The sequence below is a fragment of the Heterobasidion irregulare genome (assembly GCF_000320585.1).
Source record: "Heterobasidion irregulare TC 32-1 unplaced genomic scaffold scaffold_05, whole genome shotgun sequence".
In the NCBI taxonomy this organism is placed as follows: domain Eukaryota; kingdom Fungi; phylum Basidiomycota; class Agaricomycetes; order Russulales; family Bondarzewiaceae; genus Heterobasidion; species Heterobasidion irregulare.
Window position 1 is genome coordinate 2587085 of NW_009258201.1, and position 14268 is coordinate 2601352.

The window sequence follows — 14268 nt, forward strand, 5'->3', positions numbered from 1 at the left end:
GACTTCGACTGCCTTGCAAGCACCGCGGGCAAAGTTCCATGGGATCAGTGATCCCAGAATGATTACCTGATGGTTTGTTGCCCGAAGGAATCAGCATTAGATCTATGGATAAAATTTTGAGCAAAAAGGGAATGTGCTTTCTAGTTTTTGCACAAAGTGTGTTTGGATTACATGATGATCCAATTATAATTTTGTTTCAGAATAAGATCAGGCTGAAATGTCATAAAGGCTGCAACATGTGTCCATGGAGCATAAAAGAAAGGACATTTGAGCTAAAATCACAACATCCTAAACTCATCCCAAATGGTCTACTGGTCCCACGCTGATCCCACTCTGACCGAGCCGATCCCATTGTGATCAAATTATTGCTTAATCATTCGATCACAATGGAATCAGCTTGGAATCTGTGGACTATTTAGGATGAGTTTAGGATGTGATCTGCAAGTTTCTTGTGATTTTAGCTCAAATGTCCTTCCTTTTGTGCTCCATGAACACATGTTGCAGCCTTTATGATGTTTCAGCCTGATCTTAGTCTGAGAGAAAATCTTCACTGGATCGTCATGTAATCCAAACATACTTTGTGCAGAATTTGAGGAGCACATTGCCATTTTGTGCAAGATTTATCTATAAATCTCACACTGATCCTTTCGGGCAAGAAATCATCAGGTAATCATTCTGGGATCACTGATCCCATGGAACTTTGCCCGCGGTGAAGATTTCGATGGACTGTCGACGTCGCGCAATGCCACGTCCGGCTCGACAGACTGGTTTCAGCGCGCTCGGCCGGGGAACACGGCGCGCGTTTTCTGGCACGTATCGCGCCGGTGCCAGTGCCCCGAAGACGCCGAGACGGCGCGCGCGCGACGAACCGCGTCCTGAAGCGGCGCAAAGGAATGCACTCGGGAGGGCCTCCGTTCCCGTCTCACGGGACCATCATCCAGCTGACACCCCGCAGCAATGGACGTATAAAACGGGCGCTCCCACTCGGTGTCCACTCCAACCGGCCCTCGCACCTCCTCCCCACACTCCCCCGCACTCGCATCCCGACTGGTACAGCCAACCCCGAGATGTCCCCAATTGCCCTCCAAGCTGACCCGCGCAATCCCAGATCCCAGCGCCCCGCGATGTCCCTCCGCGCAGCCCTCGAGAACGGCGAGACCCCGCCAGAGACGTGGTCGTCCTTCATGGCCGACATATACCGCAACAAGAACCCGCCGGTCAACACGACGTACGACTTTGACAAGCTCGAGGAGAAGGCGCGCGAGGTCACCAAGGACTACCACGGTAAGCACCATATACAGCCCCGGCGTGGCCCGCGATGGGCGCGCGCTCACCGTGCCGTGTCCGTGTCCACAGCGGCGTTCTTGTACACGTTCGGCAGCGCGGGCTCGGGCTCGACGAACCGCGCCAACCGCCAAGCGCTCAAGCAATGGCGCATCGTCCCGCGCATGCTCCGTGACGCCTCGGACCGCACCCTCGAGGTAATCAACCCACCCACTCACCCCCCTCCCGCCCGCCCCCGCCCGCCCCCGCCCTCTCTGCGTCCATCCCAGCATACGCCCGCTAAACGCGCTTGAATCGATCCAGACGACGCTCTTCGGCGTGAAATACAAGTCGCCGATCCTCGTCGCCCCGATCGGCGTGCAGGGCATCATGCACCGCGACGGCGAGCTCGCGACCGCCCGCGCGGCGGCGAAGGTCGGCGTCCCGTTCATCATGAGCTCCGCCAGCAGCCGCTCGATCGAGGACGTCGCCGAGGCCAACGGCGCCGGGCCCCGCTGGTTCCAGCTCTACTGGTAACCGCACCCCACCCCCGCGCACTCGCCCGTCGCGCACCCGCACGCACCACGCTCACGCACCCGCACGCAGGCCCCGCACGGACGCAATCACGCTCTCCCTCCTCGCGCGCGCCAAAGCCGCAGGCTTCACCGCGCTCGTCGTCACGCTCGACACGATGCTCCTCGGCTGGCGCCCACACGACCTCGACGCCGCCTACCTCCCCTTCGCGCACGGCGTCGGCATCCAAATCGGCACCTCCGACCCCGCGTTCATGGCCGCCCAGCAGCTCCCCGTGCGCCCGCGCGAGCGCCCCGCGTGGCCGTTCGACGCCGCCGCGCTCGACGCGCGCCTGCGCGCGGGCGACGCGGAGGCGCGGGCGAACGCGCGGCTCGGCGCGCGCTGGCTGGCGCAGCTGAACTCGGGCTTGTTTCGCACGTGGGAGGACGTCGCGTTCCTGCGCGCGCATTGGGAGGGGCCGATCGTGCTCAAGGGGATCCAGGCGGTCGCGGACGCGCACCGCGCGATGGACGTCGGCGTGGACGGCATCGTCGTCTCGAACCACGGTGCGGGCTCGTCTGCGCGATTTCTATGCTGCGCGCGCGCTGACGCTGGGCGCTGCTGTTTCGCTGCTGTTTTTTTATGTTTTTGTTTGTTTGTTTGTTTGTGGGTGGGTGGGTAGGGGGGAGGCAGATCGACGGCGCGGTGCCGTCGTTCGTCGCGCTGGAGCAGATCATGCTGTCGCGGCGCGTGACGGACGCGCAGCGCGCGGGGACGTTCACGGTGCTCTTCGACTCTGGAATCCGCTCCGGGAGCGACGTGATCAAGGCGCTCGCGATGGGCGCCCAGGCAGTCCTCGGTGCGCACTGTTCCCGTTCCCGTTCCCTCTCCCACACGCTCGATCGCCTCGCTGACCGCCGCACGCGCGGCCCGCAGTGGCGCGGCCGTACATGTACGGGCTCGCGGTCGGCGGGGAGCGGGGCGTGGAGGAGGTGCTGCGCGCGCTGCATGCGGACACGGAGATCACGCTTGGTTTGAGCGGGTACAAGAACGTGGGGGAGGTGTGGCACAAGAAGGAGGAGGTCATGGTGAAGGTGTGAGGCACAGGAGGGTACAGGCTATTATCAATACAGCTGCCCGGAGGCTGTGCGATCGCGATCGGGCGCGTACGTTGTGCGCCGCGGCGTGTGTGTGTGTGTACCAACAGATGTTGTAGTGTTATGCGGGACGGTGTTGTACATTATCCAGCTACATCCAAGCGCATCCAGCTGTATTCATTTCGCGCGGACGCTGCCGCCAGAGAAGACACGGTCCTCGTGGGCAGCTGTGGTCATGAGCCGGCGGGGCTTCTCTGCGATTCCCCGAGATCTGGCTGCGTTGGTCCCTCGGGCAATCGTTATCCTTGTGTTATCCACCGCGCACGCTGCTCCTCGGGCCTAGCCTCCGACGCCATATATCATCGCCACAGGGGCTCATCCACCGCTGCACCGCTGCACCATCGCCGTCCGCCAGCTCTCCCGCCGCCCCTCGACCTAGTACACAGACACCGCCCTCTGCAGCGCGATGCGTACGTCCCGCTCTGCATTCCCGGCTACGACCGACGTCATCTTAGCCCCCGCACAGGTCTCATCATCCGCGACGACCCGGCAGCCGTGGGCGACTACATCGCCAACTACATCGCGAAACGGTCCGTGTCCCGCCCGTCCCACTCCTCGCGCAACGCTGCTGACGAGCCGGTGCCGCGTCCCCCTCGACAGGATCAACAACTTCAAGCCCACGGCCGACAAGCCGTTCGTGCTCGGCCTGCCCACGGGCTCGTCCCCGATCCCGACGTACAAGGCCCTGATCAAGCTCGTGAACGACGGGAAGCTCTCGTGCGTGCACACACACTCACACACGCTGCGCCCCCTGGGCACGTCGCCCGCGGCTGAGCGCCTCTCACCACCAGCTTCGCGCACGTCGTCACGTTCAACATGGACGAGTACGTCGGGCTCCCGAAGGACCACCCCGAGTCGTACCACACCTTCATGTTCCGCGAGTTCTTCTCCCACGGTACGCCCCGCCCACGCACGCGCGCATAGCCCCCCTAAACCACCCCCTCTTTCTCTCCCTCCCCGGCTCGCACAGTCGACATCCCGCCCTCCCAAGTCAACATCCTCGACGGCAACGCGCGCGACCTCATCGGCGAGTGCGCGCGCTACGAGGCGCGCATCCGCGCACACGGCGGGATCGAGCTCTTCCTCGGCGGGATCGGCGAGGACGGGCACATCGCGTTCAACGAGCCCGGCTCGTCGCTCGCCTCGCGCACGCGCATCAAGACGCTCGCGTACGACACCATCCTCGCCAACGCGCGCTTCTTCGCCAACGACGTCGCCGCCGTCCCGCGCATGGCGCTCACCGTCGGCGTCGGCACCGTCCTCGACGCGCGCGAGGTCGTCGTCGTCGTCACCGGCCAGCGCAAGAGCCTCGCGCTCAGCAAGGCCATCGGTGAGCGCGCGTGCAGACGGGAGCCGGGAGCGCTTGTGCTGATGGTGCTGACGTCGGATCCGCGCCCCCGCGCGGCGCCTGTTTGCAGAGGAAGGCGTGAACCATCTGTGGACGCTCTCGGCCTTGCAGAACCATCCGTGGGCGCTGATCGTCGTCGACGAAGACGCCACCGCCGGTACGTGCAGCCCCTCCACCCTCCCGCGCGCGCCCGCTGAGCCCCGCCGCAGAGCTGCACGTCAAGACGGTCAAGTACTTCAAGTCCATCGAGCGCGTGCAAGACGAGGTCGAGCAGCGGCACGCCGAGCTCCGCGCGCAGGGCCTCCCGGAGGGCGACCAGCAGGTCGGGAGCATGGAGTGACGTCGCGGCAATATCGTCGCTGTACTGTATTCTTTATTTTGTTGTCCCCGGATGACGCACCGCGGTCCGGGCGGGGTGAATGTACGAATTTTGAGCCAGGCAACCTTAACCCTATCCGAGAAGCTCGCGAGTCGAAACGCCATCCCTTTTCCACGATCGAATCGATAAGCGAATAAATTATCTCTCGTTCTGCAGGGCGGCAAGCAAAATAGAGGTGGAAAAAAAAAGTCCGGAGTCCATACCCAGCGATCACGCGTAACGCGTAACGGCTCACAGCCACGTCCTCCACCCGCACCCCTGCCAGCCCTTCTCGAACTCGCGCTCCGAAAAGCGGCCAACCGCCCATTCCCTGGCGCGCCGCCGGAGCGCCAGCTCTTCGTCCACGGGCAGAGTCAGCGCCGCGTGTATGCCCGTCGCGAAAGCCTCCGGCGTCGTGGCGTGATAGCCTAGTACACAGCATCCACGCGGTTGACGAGGCCGCTGGAGAGAGGATGGCGTGGTGTTTACGCACCTGTGATTTGCCCGTCGACGGGGACGACGATGTCGTGCAGAGGGCCGCCCGATGCGTGCGCCACGGGGATGAGGCCCGCCGCCTGCCGATACATCGATCAGCGTCCTCGAAAAAGACTGGCGCGACCGATGCGTGACGACGGACTGACCATGAACTCGACGACGCTGATCCCAAAGTGCTCGTCCACCATCGTGTGCAGGCCCACGCTGGCGCGCGCAAGATACGAGAGCATGTCAGAATACGGCGCGTTGACGGCGAACTCGACGTGGTCCTGCACGGCACAGCGACGCGTGTATTAGTCCCAGAGCATATAGTCTGTGCGCTTTCGCGGTCACCTCGACACCGAGCTCCTTCGCGAGCGCGCGGAGGCTCTCGACTCGCGCAGCGTCGTCTGCGTTGCGGCTGCCGCCAATGAGCACGAGGCGCACGCGGTCCTCTGAGGACGATTTGTATTCCGGGTGCTCGCGCAGGAGATGCGCCAGCGCGCGCAGCTGCGCTTGGTGGTCTTTCTCTGGCCTAGAGAGAGGACCGATGAGGACGCTTTTTCTGTGACATCGATGCACGGCGCGCGCACCGGAACTGGGAGATGCTGAGCACGATGCGCTCGCGCCCCTCGAGCGCAAACGTTGACATCTCGCGCGTGTCGCATGGCGGATACACGATCGTCGACTGCCTCGGTGTCGTTCGCAGCGCGTCGTTCAACGACACGCGCGGTAAGAGAGGATGGATCGCAAAGGACAATAGCGCTGCCACCGTCGCGATCGGCAAATGAATCGCGTCGAGGATCGGATCCGAGTAGTCGATGATCGAGTCGACGTGGTTCTTCGTCCACGAAGAGTTGACCATCAAGAACGACGCGCGCCGGAGTGCCTGAGCGTAGTGGTACATGAACAAGCGGTAGTACCTGCGGGGGAGCGAGAGTCAGCGGGCCCCGGCTCATGGCGCGAGGAGACAGATCGTACAAAAGCTTTCCGCGGCTCAGAATGGGCGAGGAAGAGATGGAGTCCGAGTTTGTGTGCCATTTCTTGCGGGACTGGACGCGGGCTAACATGTCGGTGCTGATGGTGGGGTAGTGCACGTATGCGCCGATGGGGACGCCCGTCAGCCACGCAACGACGTGGAAGGTAAATGCGTAGCCCATCGTGTCTTTTATCCATTTTATGATACGTGCCAGTGAGAGGAAATATATTGGGCGTACCGATGTAGAGGTCGGGGATGAGTTTCGACATGGCCTCCCACGCGAGGTACATAGACCCTACGCTCTGCCCTAGCAGCGTAAACCGCGGCCAAGCAGAATCCTCGACGTACCGGCGCGAGTCGAGGAACACGAACTCGAGCGTGCCCGGCGCCAGCGAGATCGCAAACCGCGCCTGCGCAGCGCGTTAATGACGCGTGCGCAAACAAACAGGACACCGTGCGGGCGCACGCACCTCCACTTTTGCCAGGATCTGCTCCTTGGTCGCGTCCACGTCGCCGCTGTACACGACGCTCACGACGTCCGGCTCCGTGCGCTGCAGGAACGCGACGGCGGTCCACAGGACGCGCTCGCCGCCGCCACCAGCATTACTACAGAAAGCCGCAGGAATGTCTGTCAGTCTCATCAGGACACCTGTGCGCGCGGTGAAGTGGCTAGGCGTACCAATACGGATGAAAGAACCCTACGAGCTTTTTCTTGTGCGGCTCCTGCACACCCAGAGATCGCAGTACGCTCGTTCGCCGTTGCGCATTGGTGACGCGCAGTTGCCGGATGTAGAAGATAAGTGCGGCGACGATGATCACGGCGGCGATGACGACCATCGTCCCTGGTGCTTTATGGTTTTATGAGCTGATCTTAGACGATATTCTCGTTCCTGTGCAGTCTCGGGATTGTTGCTGTCGAAGCGTCAATCGTGGGCAGTTCTTGTGCAGTGCACGTGACGTGTTGCGACACAGCCCTGCACAAACAGGACCCCGGCATACCCTACCAGAGGTCCGATCCTGTTTTTGGCGGGCGGTTACGGCATTTCCGTCAGCATAAATGAAGTAAATTGGGATCGGACCTCTGTAGGAGTATGCCTGGGTCCTGCACAAACCTGCACAAAAAACGCGCGTTGACTCTCAAAGCTTTGTTAGAAAATCGCCAAGCAAATTCAATCCTTTGGACCCAAATTATTGCGATCTATGCATCTGATTTACAAACTCCATAATGTTATATGACAGCACGGAAAAATAGGGAATGTACACAAAATAGAAGATGCAGGATGGGCAACCAGGGAGTATGTGTCCCGGCGTATAGACACAGTTGACATCGGTTCTCTCGATTCCTGCCCGATGAGACCCATGCCATACTTACCTCAGGGCCGTCACATAGTTATTCCTAGGCTGAAGCTCAATCCAAAAGGCGACAATGACCCGCCTGTTTGAAGAAAGATCGACGAAGCATCTGGTAACGCACGCGAGCTTCCTCTGACGTGCGCTGGTGGAGGCGAAGTTAGGGATGTAGAAGGGCAGTCTGTATATGAGAGGTTAGAGAGGACGTCGCCTTCTCAACTTCTACTTCATGCAGCACGCACCTGGTGCTGTGGTCGCACTGTTGTCATATTGCGATTGCGGAGGCTCGTCTGACTGGCTTCCATCGGTCGTTCGATGGACTAGTTTGAGGAAGGCTCCAATAATGGTCAAGAGAAGTGCTGGGATCGGGTGGGCGTAAATGTTAGTACCCGAATGAGGGTTGTCAAGACTCAAGATGCTACTCACAAGCCGCGATGACTATCGCAACGATCGTCTCGCTTCCTGTGCTGCCTGGCGATGCGGGAGAAGAGCCCGAGTCGACTGCAAAACACGACATATCAGGGATGGATGTAATTGAGGAAGTTAATGCAGGTGCCATGGTTTGCGTACTCTAGCAACGATGCAGAAGAGAGCATTTATATACCAAAGAGAGCTGTAAGGAAAGGAGCCGCAAGCTATCAGTAAGACCTCACCGCTGGAGTGGCCGCGCTTCATGATTCAATTGGATCCAACATGTCGACAGAACATAGGATAGATGATGTTCAAGGCCACCAGGGATGCGACGCTTTTCATGGGGTAATGGCAGGGGATGATAGGCGATGAGGACACCTGTTGATGTTGAACTCTTCCTCTGGAGAGCTGATGAAAATTTGAGAACGCACCATAAGCTCCATCCGTAAATCCTGCTTCCTTCGAGATCTCCGAATTTCCACTCAGCTAGCGAATGCTGAATAGGTGTAGGGTAGACTAAGCAGCGTAGCATGCTGTGGGTTTGGATTCTTTGACGTTTTTTGGTGAGGATGCGTAGACATGTAGGAAATGTGTGAATCTCGAAGATCCGCGGCTAAAGATGTGGTGTTGGGTCATGACGTGGAGTGAAAGCAACTAACTGTAGGGGCACAGCAGTTTTCGGCCCCGCAATGTATCGTTTGGCTTGTCCCGCCACGATCCTCGAACCAACCATGAGGTCTTCGCGAGGCCTTGTGTCCTTCATGCTGGTTTGGATGAAGAATAGAATTGTTCCAGTTTAGCCCAGGTATCTTCAAGCTACTAGGCTCAACGACTCACAAGCCCTCACCGGAACCTTCTTGCCCTGCGCGCAGCTATACGCACCCTCATACCTCTACACCCTACCCGCATACACTACGTGTCTTCGGCGCCTATCACATCTCTATCGTAGGATCCATCGGGGATTGTGAGCCCGGTGGCAACGGATAACTGGTTCTCCAGTTATGGATGGAGGCTGTAGGAAGACCCATCAACGAAGCTGCAGGAATTCCGGTTGAACCTTAGTGAACAACATTCACTGTAACCGGGAGAAGAACCAGATGGAACTGCATTGGCTGCCAGGCTGTGTGGCACCAAAGAGTCAAGATGCTGTTAACTTGGAAGCGGATTGTGCAGCTATCATCTGGATCCTACGACGCGTTGCTATTGAGGAAGGATAGATCCTACGTCGAGCTCAAGAGGAAAATGTGAGCTGCTTGAAGTTTTTCAGTGTCTATCTTCGCAGGACTACACCGAATCTTGATTCTTGCAGCCCGTGTCCATTCCCGCAATTCGGTGGCCCTAGCCTCAGAACATCCGAAGCGAGCCACATGATGCAGCGCTATCTGCGAAGGGACCCGAGTTGTCTATCGCTTGAAGATAATGTCCCTGAATAGTAATTTGGACCCATATGGACCCACACGGACCCAAGTCTGAGATTGTCATCGACCATAGCCGATGCGAATTCCCGATTTACGGCCTCAAGACGCTAATGAGGAATAGGAAAGGGTGTCAGGCGGGCTGTAGGTCAGTATTTATCAATCGTACCTGATATCCTCTACTGGTCACCTAATCTTGGCATAGGAAATTCCTCGAATAGAATCGATGCGCCGTGGAGACAAGCGTCTCATGCTCACTTCCCGCAACTCGTGTGAGATCCGAATTGATCTTCACCCACGATGTACTGGCCTAATGCTTGTCAGCTCCGAACAGACATAGAGCTGTCGACACTCACATACAAATCAGCCTGCGACAGGCCATAAATGCAGCCTTCAAGAGCAATGTCCAGTGGGAGCTTTTACGTTCCTCGTGAAAGTTCATCGACTGAAGCACTGCTTCATATAGCATCGTACCCTGGATTCACTTCAATTGAATCAAGCTGATTTGTCGGCACGTACCGCCCGGTCGGGAATTGGCTTTCAAATAGATTGAAAGATCCGGCACCCTGGACAAGGCGTCGCCATTGTGAAGGTCGAGTGATCTTATCGTTTGGACGGTGTGAATTGACGTCGATGCCTTTTCGAACACTGAAGCGCCGGCTTACGCAGGCACCGAGGCTGGCAGACTCAAGGAAACGCCTGCTAGAACAACTTGATGAATGCTAGGCTTGGGTCACGGAAGGATGGAACTTGCCGAACGTCGTATCTCAGTCTGCCACGATTGATCCGAACGTACGTGGATGATGTTGAGAGGAACGAATCATGATCTGTGTGGATGAAGTGAGCTGGCGTCCTCTTTGCAGCGAAGTCGCACGCAACGACCAAAGTCTCGCTGGTCCCCGTCCACGATGGAGTCATTTTTTTTCCTCAAGTGCGCCATCGCATGTCTCTTTGATCATCTCATTAGCTGTTGCACCTTGAAGTGTCCCTTTGTAGGATCCAGGTGTGCAAGGGGGCGGTCAAACTTACGTCTCACTTCCTTTTTCACCCAACCCTATTTCCGCTCTATCACAACCCACCCCAACCTCTACCGACTCGTCGATTTTAAGCAGATATTCTCATGACAAATGGGAAACAGCCGTGCGGCCTGCCCAAACGCTCTAGCTTTCCCTTCCCATCAGAGACGGCCCAAAAATGTCCCTGTTTGGTCTAGCATGGAGACCCCGTGCATGTCGCCACTCGTTTTGTCTTCCATTCTGCCCATGTCCCCTTTCTCAGATCGTCCCGTGATTACCGAGGCCCTGCGATACCATGATAGAAGTCTTGGTCTTTTACTCGGTCCCCGGCTTTTGCGAAAACGATGAATCTGCCCGCGCTGATTCCGTCTACGGGATCCCCCTTACACCCCTTCAAGGTACTACAAGCTGATTTAATCTCTTGCTTGTTGTATTGCGCATGACTCGGCATATGAGTATCATGTTCGCTGGAAGTTTGAAGATACGTTGGCAGTAGTTGGTGCTCCCATGCACTCCAGGCCTCGAGACAAGACGACTTTCCATCACACAGCACGGGTGCACAGATGCTGGCCGTCGGCCAAAGGATCGCTGCGGACGGTTGAGCTCGCTTTGAGCACAATCCTCAAACGTCAAGTGCAATCGAACTCTGCTTCGCTCTGTTTCCATTGTTCAGCACGTCTAGACCGGAGGCTACAGCAATAGCTTGTGCCTTGATCACTTATTCTGCAAAAGAAGGTCGCAAGCGCACCAGATTTCTTATGTGAACTCGGTCCGACGTGAGTCGCTCCTTATCTTGATATGAACAAATGCTCAAATATCTTTGGGGCATAGCAGAATGACTTAACATTTGACATGTGCACGTCTTTGATGTCCGAGAAAAGCTTGTCATATCTGCGTCCTGGCATATATTCAGGCCCTTCAAATCGATTGAATTTCTAGCCCATTGTGCCAGAGTAAGTGCAAAACACGATTGCACTCGGTTATGTATCACCCTTGCACAGCATCGTTGGGAGTTAAAATGGCCAAAATCCTGCTGAGGATTTCGGGTAGGCTTCCCTGGCGCATCAATGACTCTTCAAACTGGTTTGAGTGCAATCCGCGTAGTCGAGGCTTCATAATGAGATATTGCCATCTCCGCGACGAGCATCCACAATTTCGCTGGGTAGCAACATTGCGGTGTTCCCGTGAGAATCCTTGAAGAATCCTATTCTCTCAGGATGTCTGTGACTATTTTTGAAGTGCGGATGCTCCCGCCGTCATGTAAGGTGTGACCTGCGTGGAGTCTATTGAAACATCAGTTTTATCGCATTTTGTTCCTCATACGGCCAGACGAGCTATATTTGTATGAAGTTTCGGACTGAACGGACCGTCTGGGGCAAATCGTGGCAAATCGCATTGATGGTCCTCTGATAAAATTTCTCAGAACCTGTACATACCTGTACTCCGCAAACCTGTTGCCGTTTTGAAACCACGAGGTTAGTCGAAGTAATTATGCGCTGGAAATTCAGAAACGATAATTTACCTCTTTGTTGAGGGCATCACGCAATGGCTGTGTCGCACCAGTCTATGTCGCACCAGTCTACTTAAAGGCTCAACTCTTCGGCTTCAGCTTTCGTTCTACCAACAATTCATTCAACTTTCTTCCGATATGCGCCTCCTTGCTGCCCTCAACTCACCCTCTGCGCCGTCACTCAATACGAGCATGATGACATGTCATATGACTCAATATGACAGACTGCACTTGGCTGCCTCAGTCGAAGCGGCTGCATTCCTCGGTAGACCCTCGCTGTTCGACTTGATGGCCATTATTGTTGAGCTAATGGAACGCCTATCACCAGCGGCAATTGTGATCTTTTTCGTCGGGATCACGTTCATCAGGGGTTTCACCGACCCCATCATGCCACGACTTCCTCCCCGCACTCCCTGTTCACGTCGCCGAGTGCCTCCTCTATACGGTGCCACCCACAATCACATTCAGATTAAAGGACAGCTTGCCCACAACAGCGACAAAGGTGGTCAAACGACGCACAAGCTGATGCTTCTGCGCGAAGACTGAGGCGTGGATGTTGGCGCGGGGGCGATGCCTGCTAGGTTCTAGTGCCTGTGTTGAGGAGCATACACGCTCCTGTTCACAGTTGTTACTCCGAATGCCCCGTTGCCAATGATTGTCATATCACGGGCTACACCTCGGACAGCCTTGCAGCGGTCTTGCGACCGCTTTGGGCTCACGATCGAGGGGAATTGGGTCTCCAGATGATGCTAGAAGACGTACTTGTCAAGGTCTGCTGGATAGATAGGCTTTTTGTTGCAGTAGATAAAGGTGGATAACGGGTTGCATCACAGTACTAGTGAAGCGGCTCATTTTTCAACATCATACTGCTTGAATCTGCTGCCCATCAGGATTCATCTGAGCACCATACCGGACGACATCATCAATGCCCCGTGATCATAACATGGCACCAGTCTTGAACCTGTCCTCTTCGACAATGCCAGCAACATTTATCGAGCCAGTCAAACGCCGCCAGACAGAAAGAAATTTGGAAGGTTTTTTTGGCATTAGAATACTATCTCTTCTGGCACTCCAACTGAAGCCTAGACTATGGGTTTTCCAGAACCTCACTTCGATGATAACACCTCCATCTTGTCCTCGGAACACTAGGCCGTTAATTGGTGCACCACAGTTTTTGATTGGGGAAATTTTGCATTAATCATCATGCATCATGTCCCATGCAAGAGGAGTAGCTATGATAGATGCGAACTTGACTCGTAAAGCTCCCAGTTGATCTTCAACTCCTCATGTCCAATATACTAAATTTGCTTTCGGCCATGCCCTGCCTACGGAGGGGCGCTCAAATATTCCCATCTCAATGCAGAAAGGGGCAGGAAAAGAAACCCATCACATAATTAAGTGTACACCTTCGACTGTTAACGTGCTGACCAGTCTTTTCCGAAAGGTCTCATTGCCGCTCGGTAGAAACTCAAACACTCAAAGTGCCTTCGTAGCCCCTGCTTAGCAACAATATGTATAGCTCCACATCTGCGACGGACGGTTCTCATGATCTTGGGTCATGAGATTGAGTCAGCAACGTGTGATCGACCAACTTATGTGGCGTGTCCACAAGTTCGCTATGTTTCCAGAAGGCCATATTGCTGGTTCAAAACTGGCCATTTCCTCGTAAGCACTGTATATAACTCTGATGTCATTCGATTCGGTTTGATTGTTCGCTCGTGCAGTTGATTCAGCCAGTTTGATTCCGTTCATGAGGGCATTCTCCTCGGTCCACGTAAGTACCATAGTACATATACCAATGTATGTGTATCTTACTCGCACGGTCGGTGGAGCGAATGACTAGCCATATTGTCATCACTGCAACCTTTTTCGGCTTAAATGGTGATCTCGCGCTCTGTGTCCATATCGGTCCCCCCACAGGAATCGATCGTTTTAGAAACGCGAAAACAGCAAACCTAGGATATCTGTCCTGGAACGAACACCCCTCTTTGCATTCGCATCGTTGGTCCTTTACTCCGCCGCTCACCGCGTGCTGAGAGCTATGCAGCCAACACCTTCCTTGGCTGGTACTTCCGACATGCACGTTAGGCGCGCATAGCCCACTTCGAGTATGCAACACGGAGACCTGCATATTACCCCAATTGGAAAACACTATTATATGCGCATTTGAGTTTGTTCCTTGAGCTCGATTTGAACTCGGATGGGCTGGCGAGCTTCCGCTGAAGTAGATCGCCTTGTTGCGATCAATGCGACCCTTGCGGTTCTCTGGTGCCTCTTACACGCGTCTGGGTGGAACCCCTTTCTGCTCTTCTTTGGGTTTTTTCTTCACGTCATAATATGTCGTCGACCCATTTCGGCTGCGAGTTTCTCTATCGATCCCCTTGAAACCCGAGTGTAGCTTCGGAAGCCTCGGAGGCCCACCGCATCGGTATGCACCTACTTCACCTCCGGTTTCAATCCTTGCTACCTGCCCC

At 56.0% G+C, this 14268-nt stretch overlaps 6 protein-coding genes across 6 annotated transcripts; 3 read left to right on the forward strand and 3 right to left on the reverse strand.

Annotated features, from left to right (window-relative positions):
• The first annotated feature begins 1022 nt into the window (after positions 1–1022).
• On the forward strand, positions 1023–3028 carry lmo1 (lactate 2-monooxygenase). The gene is made up of 7 exons (XM_009548475.1): positions 1023–1050; positions 1109–1284; positions 1357–1481; positions 1588–1796; positions 1870–2342; positions 2459–2635; positions 2713–3028. Exons 2-7 carry the CDS (start codon positions 1125–1127, stop codon positions 2874–2876), a joined length of 1308 nt encoding a protein of 435 aa, XP_009546770.1. The 5' UTR covers positions 1023–1050; positions 1109–1124; the 3' UTR covers positions 2877–3028.
• Positions 3029–3401: 373 nt separating this feature from the next.
• HETIRDRAFT_241005 (uncharacterized protein) lies at positions 3402–4621 on the forward strand (the record flags this gene model as incomplete). Its single annotated transcript, XM_009548476.2, has 6 exons — positions 3402–3463; positions 3534–3650; positions 3725–3828; positions 3904–4263; positions 4352–4438; positions 4491–4621. Coding segments are annotated over 6 exons (861 nt in total), but the record flags the coding sequence as incomplete, so codon positions are not given.
• A 125-nt stretch (positions 4622–4746) lies between these two features.
• Positions 4747–6986, reverse strand: HETIRDRAFT_61247 (glycosyltransferase family 4 protein). The gene is made up of 9 exons (XM_009547568.1): positions 6772–6986; positions 6563–6698; positions 6331–6502; positions 6095–6278; positions 5707–6036; positions 5468–5648; positions 5281–5403; positions 5133–5214; positions 4747–5067 (listed from the first exon to the last, which is right to left on the reverse strand). Exons 1-9 carry the CDS (start codon positions 6927–6929, stop codon positions 4892–4894), a joined length of 1542 nt encoding a protein of 513 aa, XP_009545863.1. The 5' UTR covers positions 6930–6986; the 3' UTR covers positions 4747–4891.
• Positions 6987–7282: 296 nt separating this feature from the next.
• HETIRDRAFT_384640 (uncharacterized protein) lies at positions 7283–8464 on the reverse strand. The gene is made up of 5 exons (XM_009548477.1): positions 8285–8464; positions 8013–8231; positions 7869–7943; positions 7685–7801; positions 7283–7623 (listed from the first exon to the last, which is right to left on the reverse strand). The coding sequence occupies exons 2-4, from the start codon at positions 8036–8038 to the stop codon at positions 7708–7710; spliced, it is 195 nt and encodes a 64-aa protein (XP_009546772.1). The 5' UTR covers positions 8039–8231; positions 8285–8464; the 3' UTR covers positions 7283–7623; positions 7685–7707.
• On the reverse strand, positions 8092–8385 carry HETIRDRAFT_418165 (uncharacterized protein; the record flags this gene model as incomplete). The annotated part of the gene is made up of 1 exon (XM_009548478.1): positions 8092–8385. One exon carries the CDS (start codon positions 8383–8385, stop codon positions 8092–8094), a length of 294 nt encoding a protein of 97 aa, XP_009546773.1.
• A 3468-nt stretch (positions 8465–11932) lies between the features above and the next one.
• On the forward strand, positions 11933–12340 carry HETIRDRAFT_101292 (uncharacterized protein; the record flags this gene model as incomplete). The annotated part of the gene is made up of 1 exon (XM_009548479.1): positions 11933–12340. The coding sequence occupies one exon, from the start codon at positions 11933–11935 to the stop codon at positions 12338–12340; it is 408 nt and encodes a 135-aa protein (XP_009546774.1).
• Positions 12341–14268: the final 1928 nt, after the last annotated feature.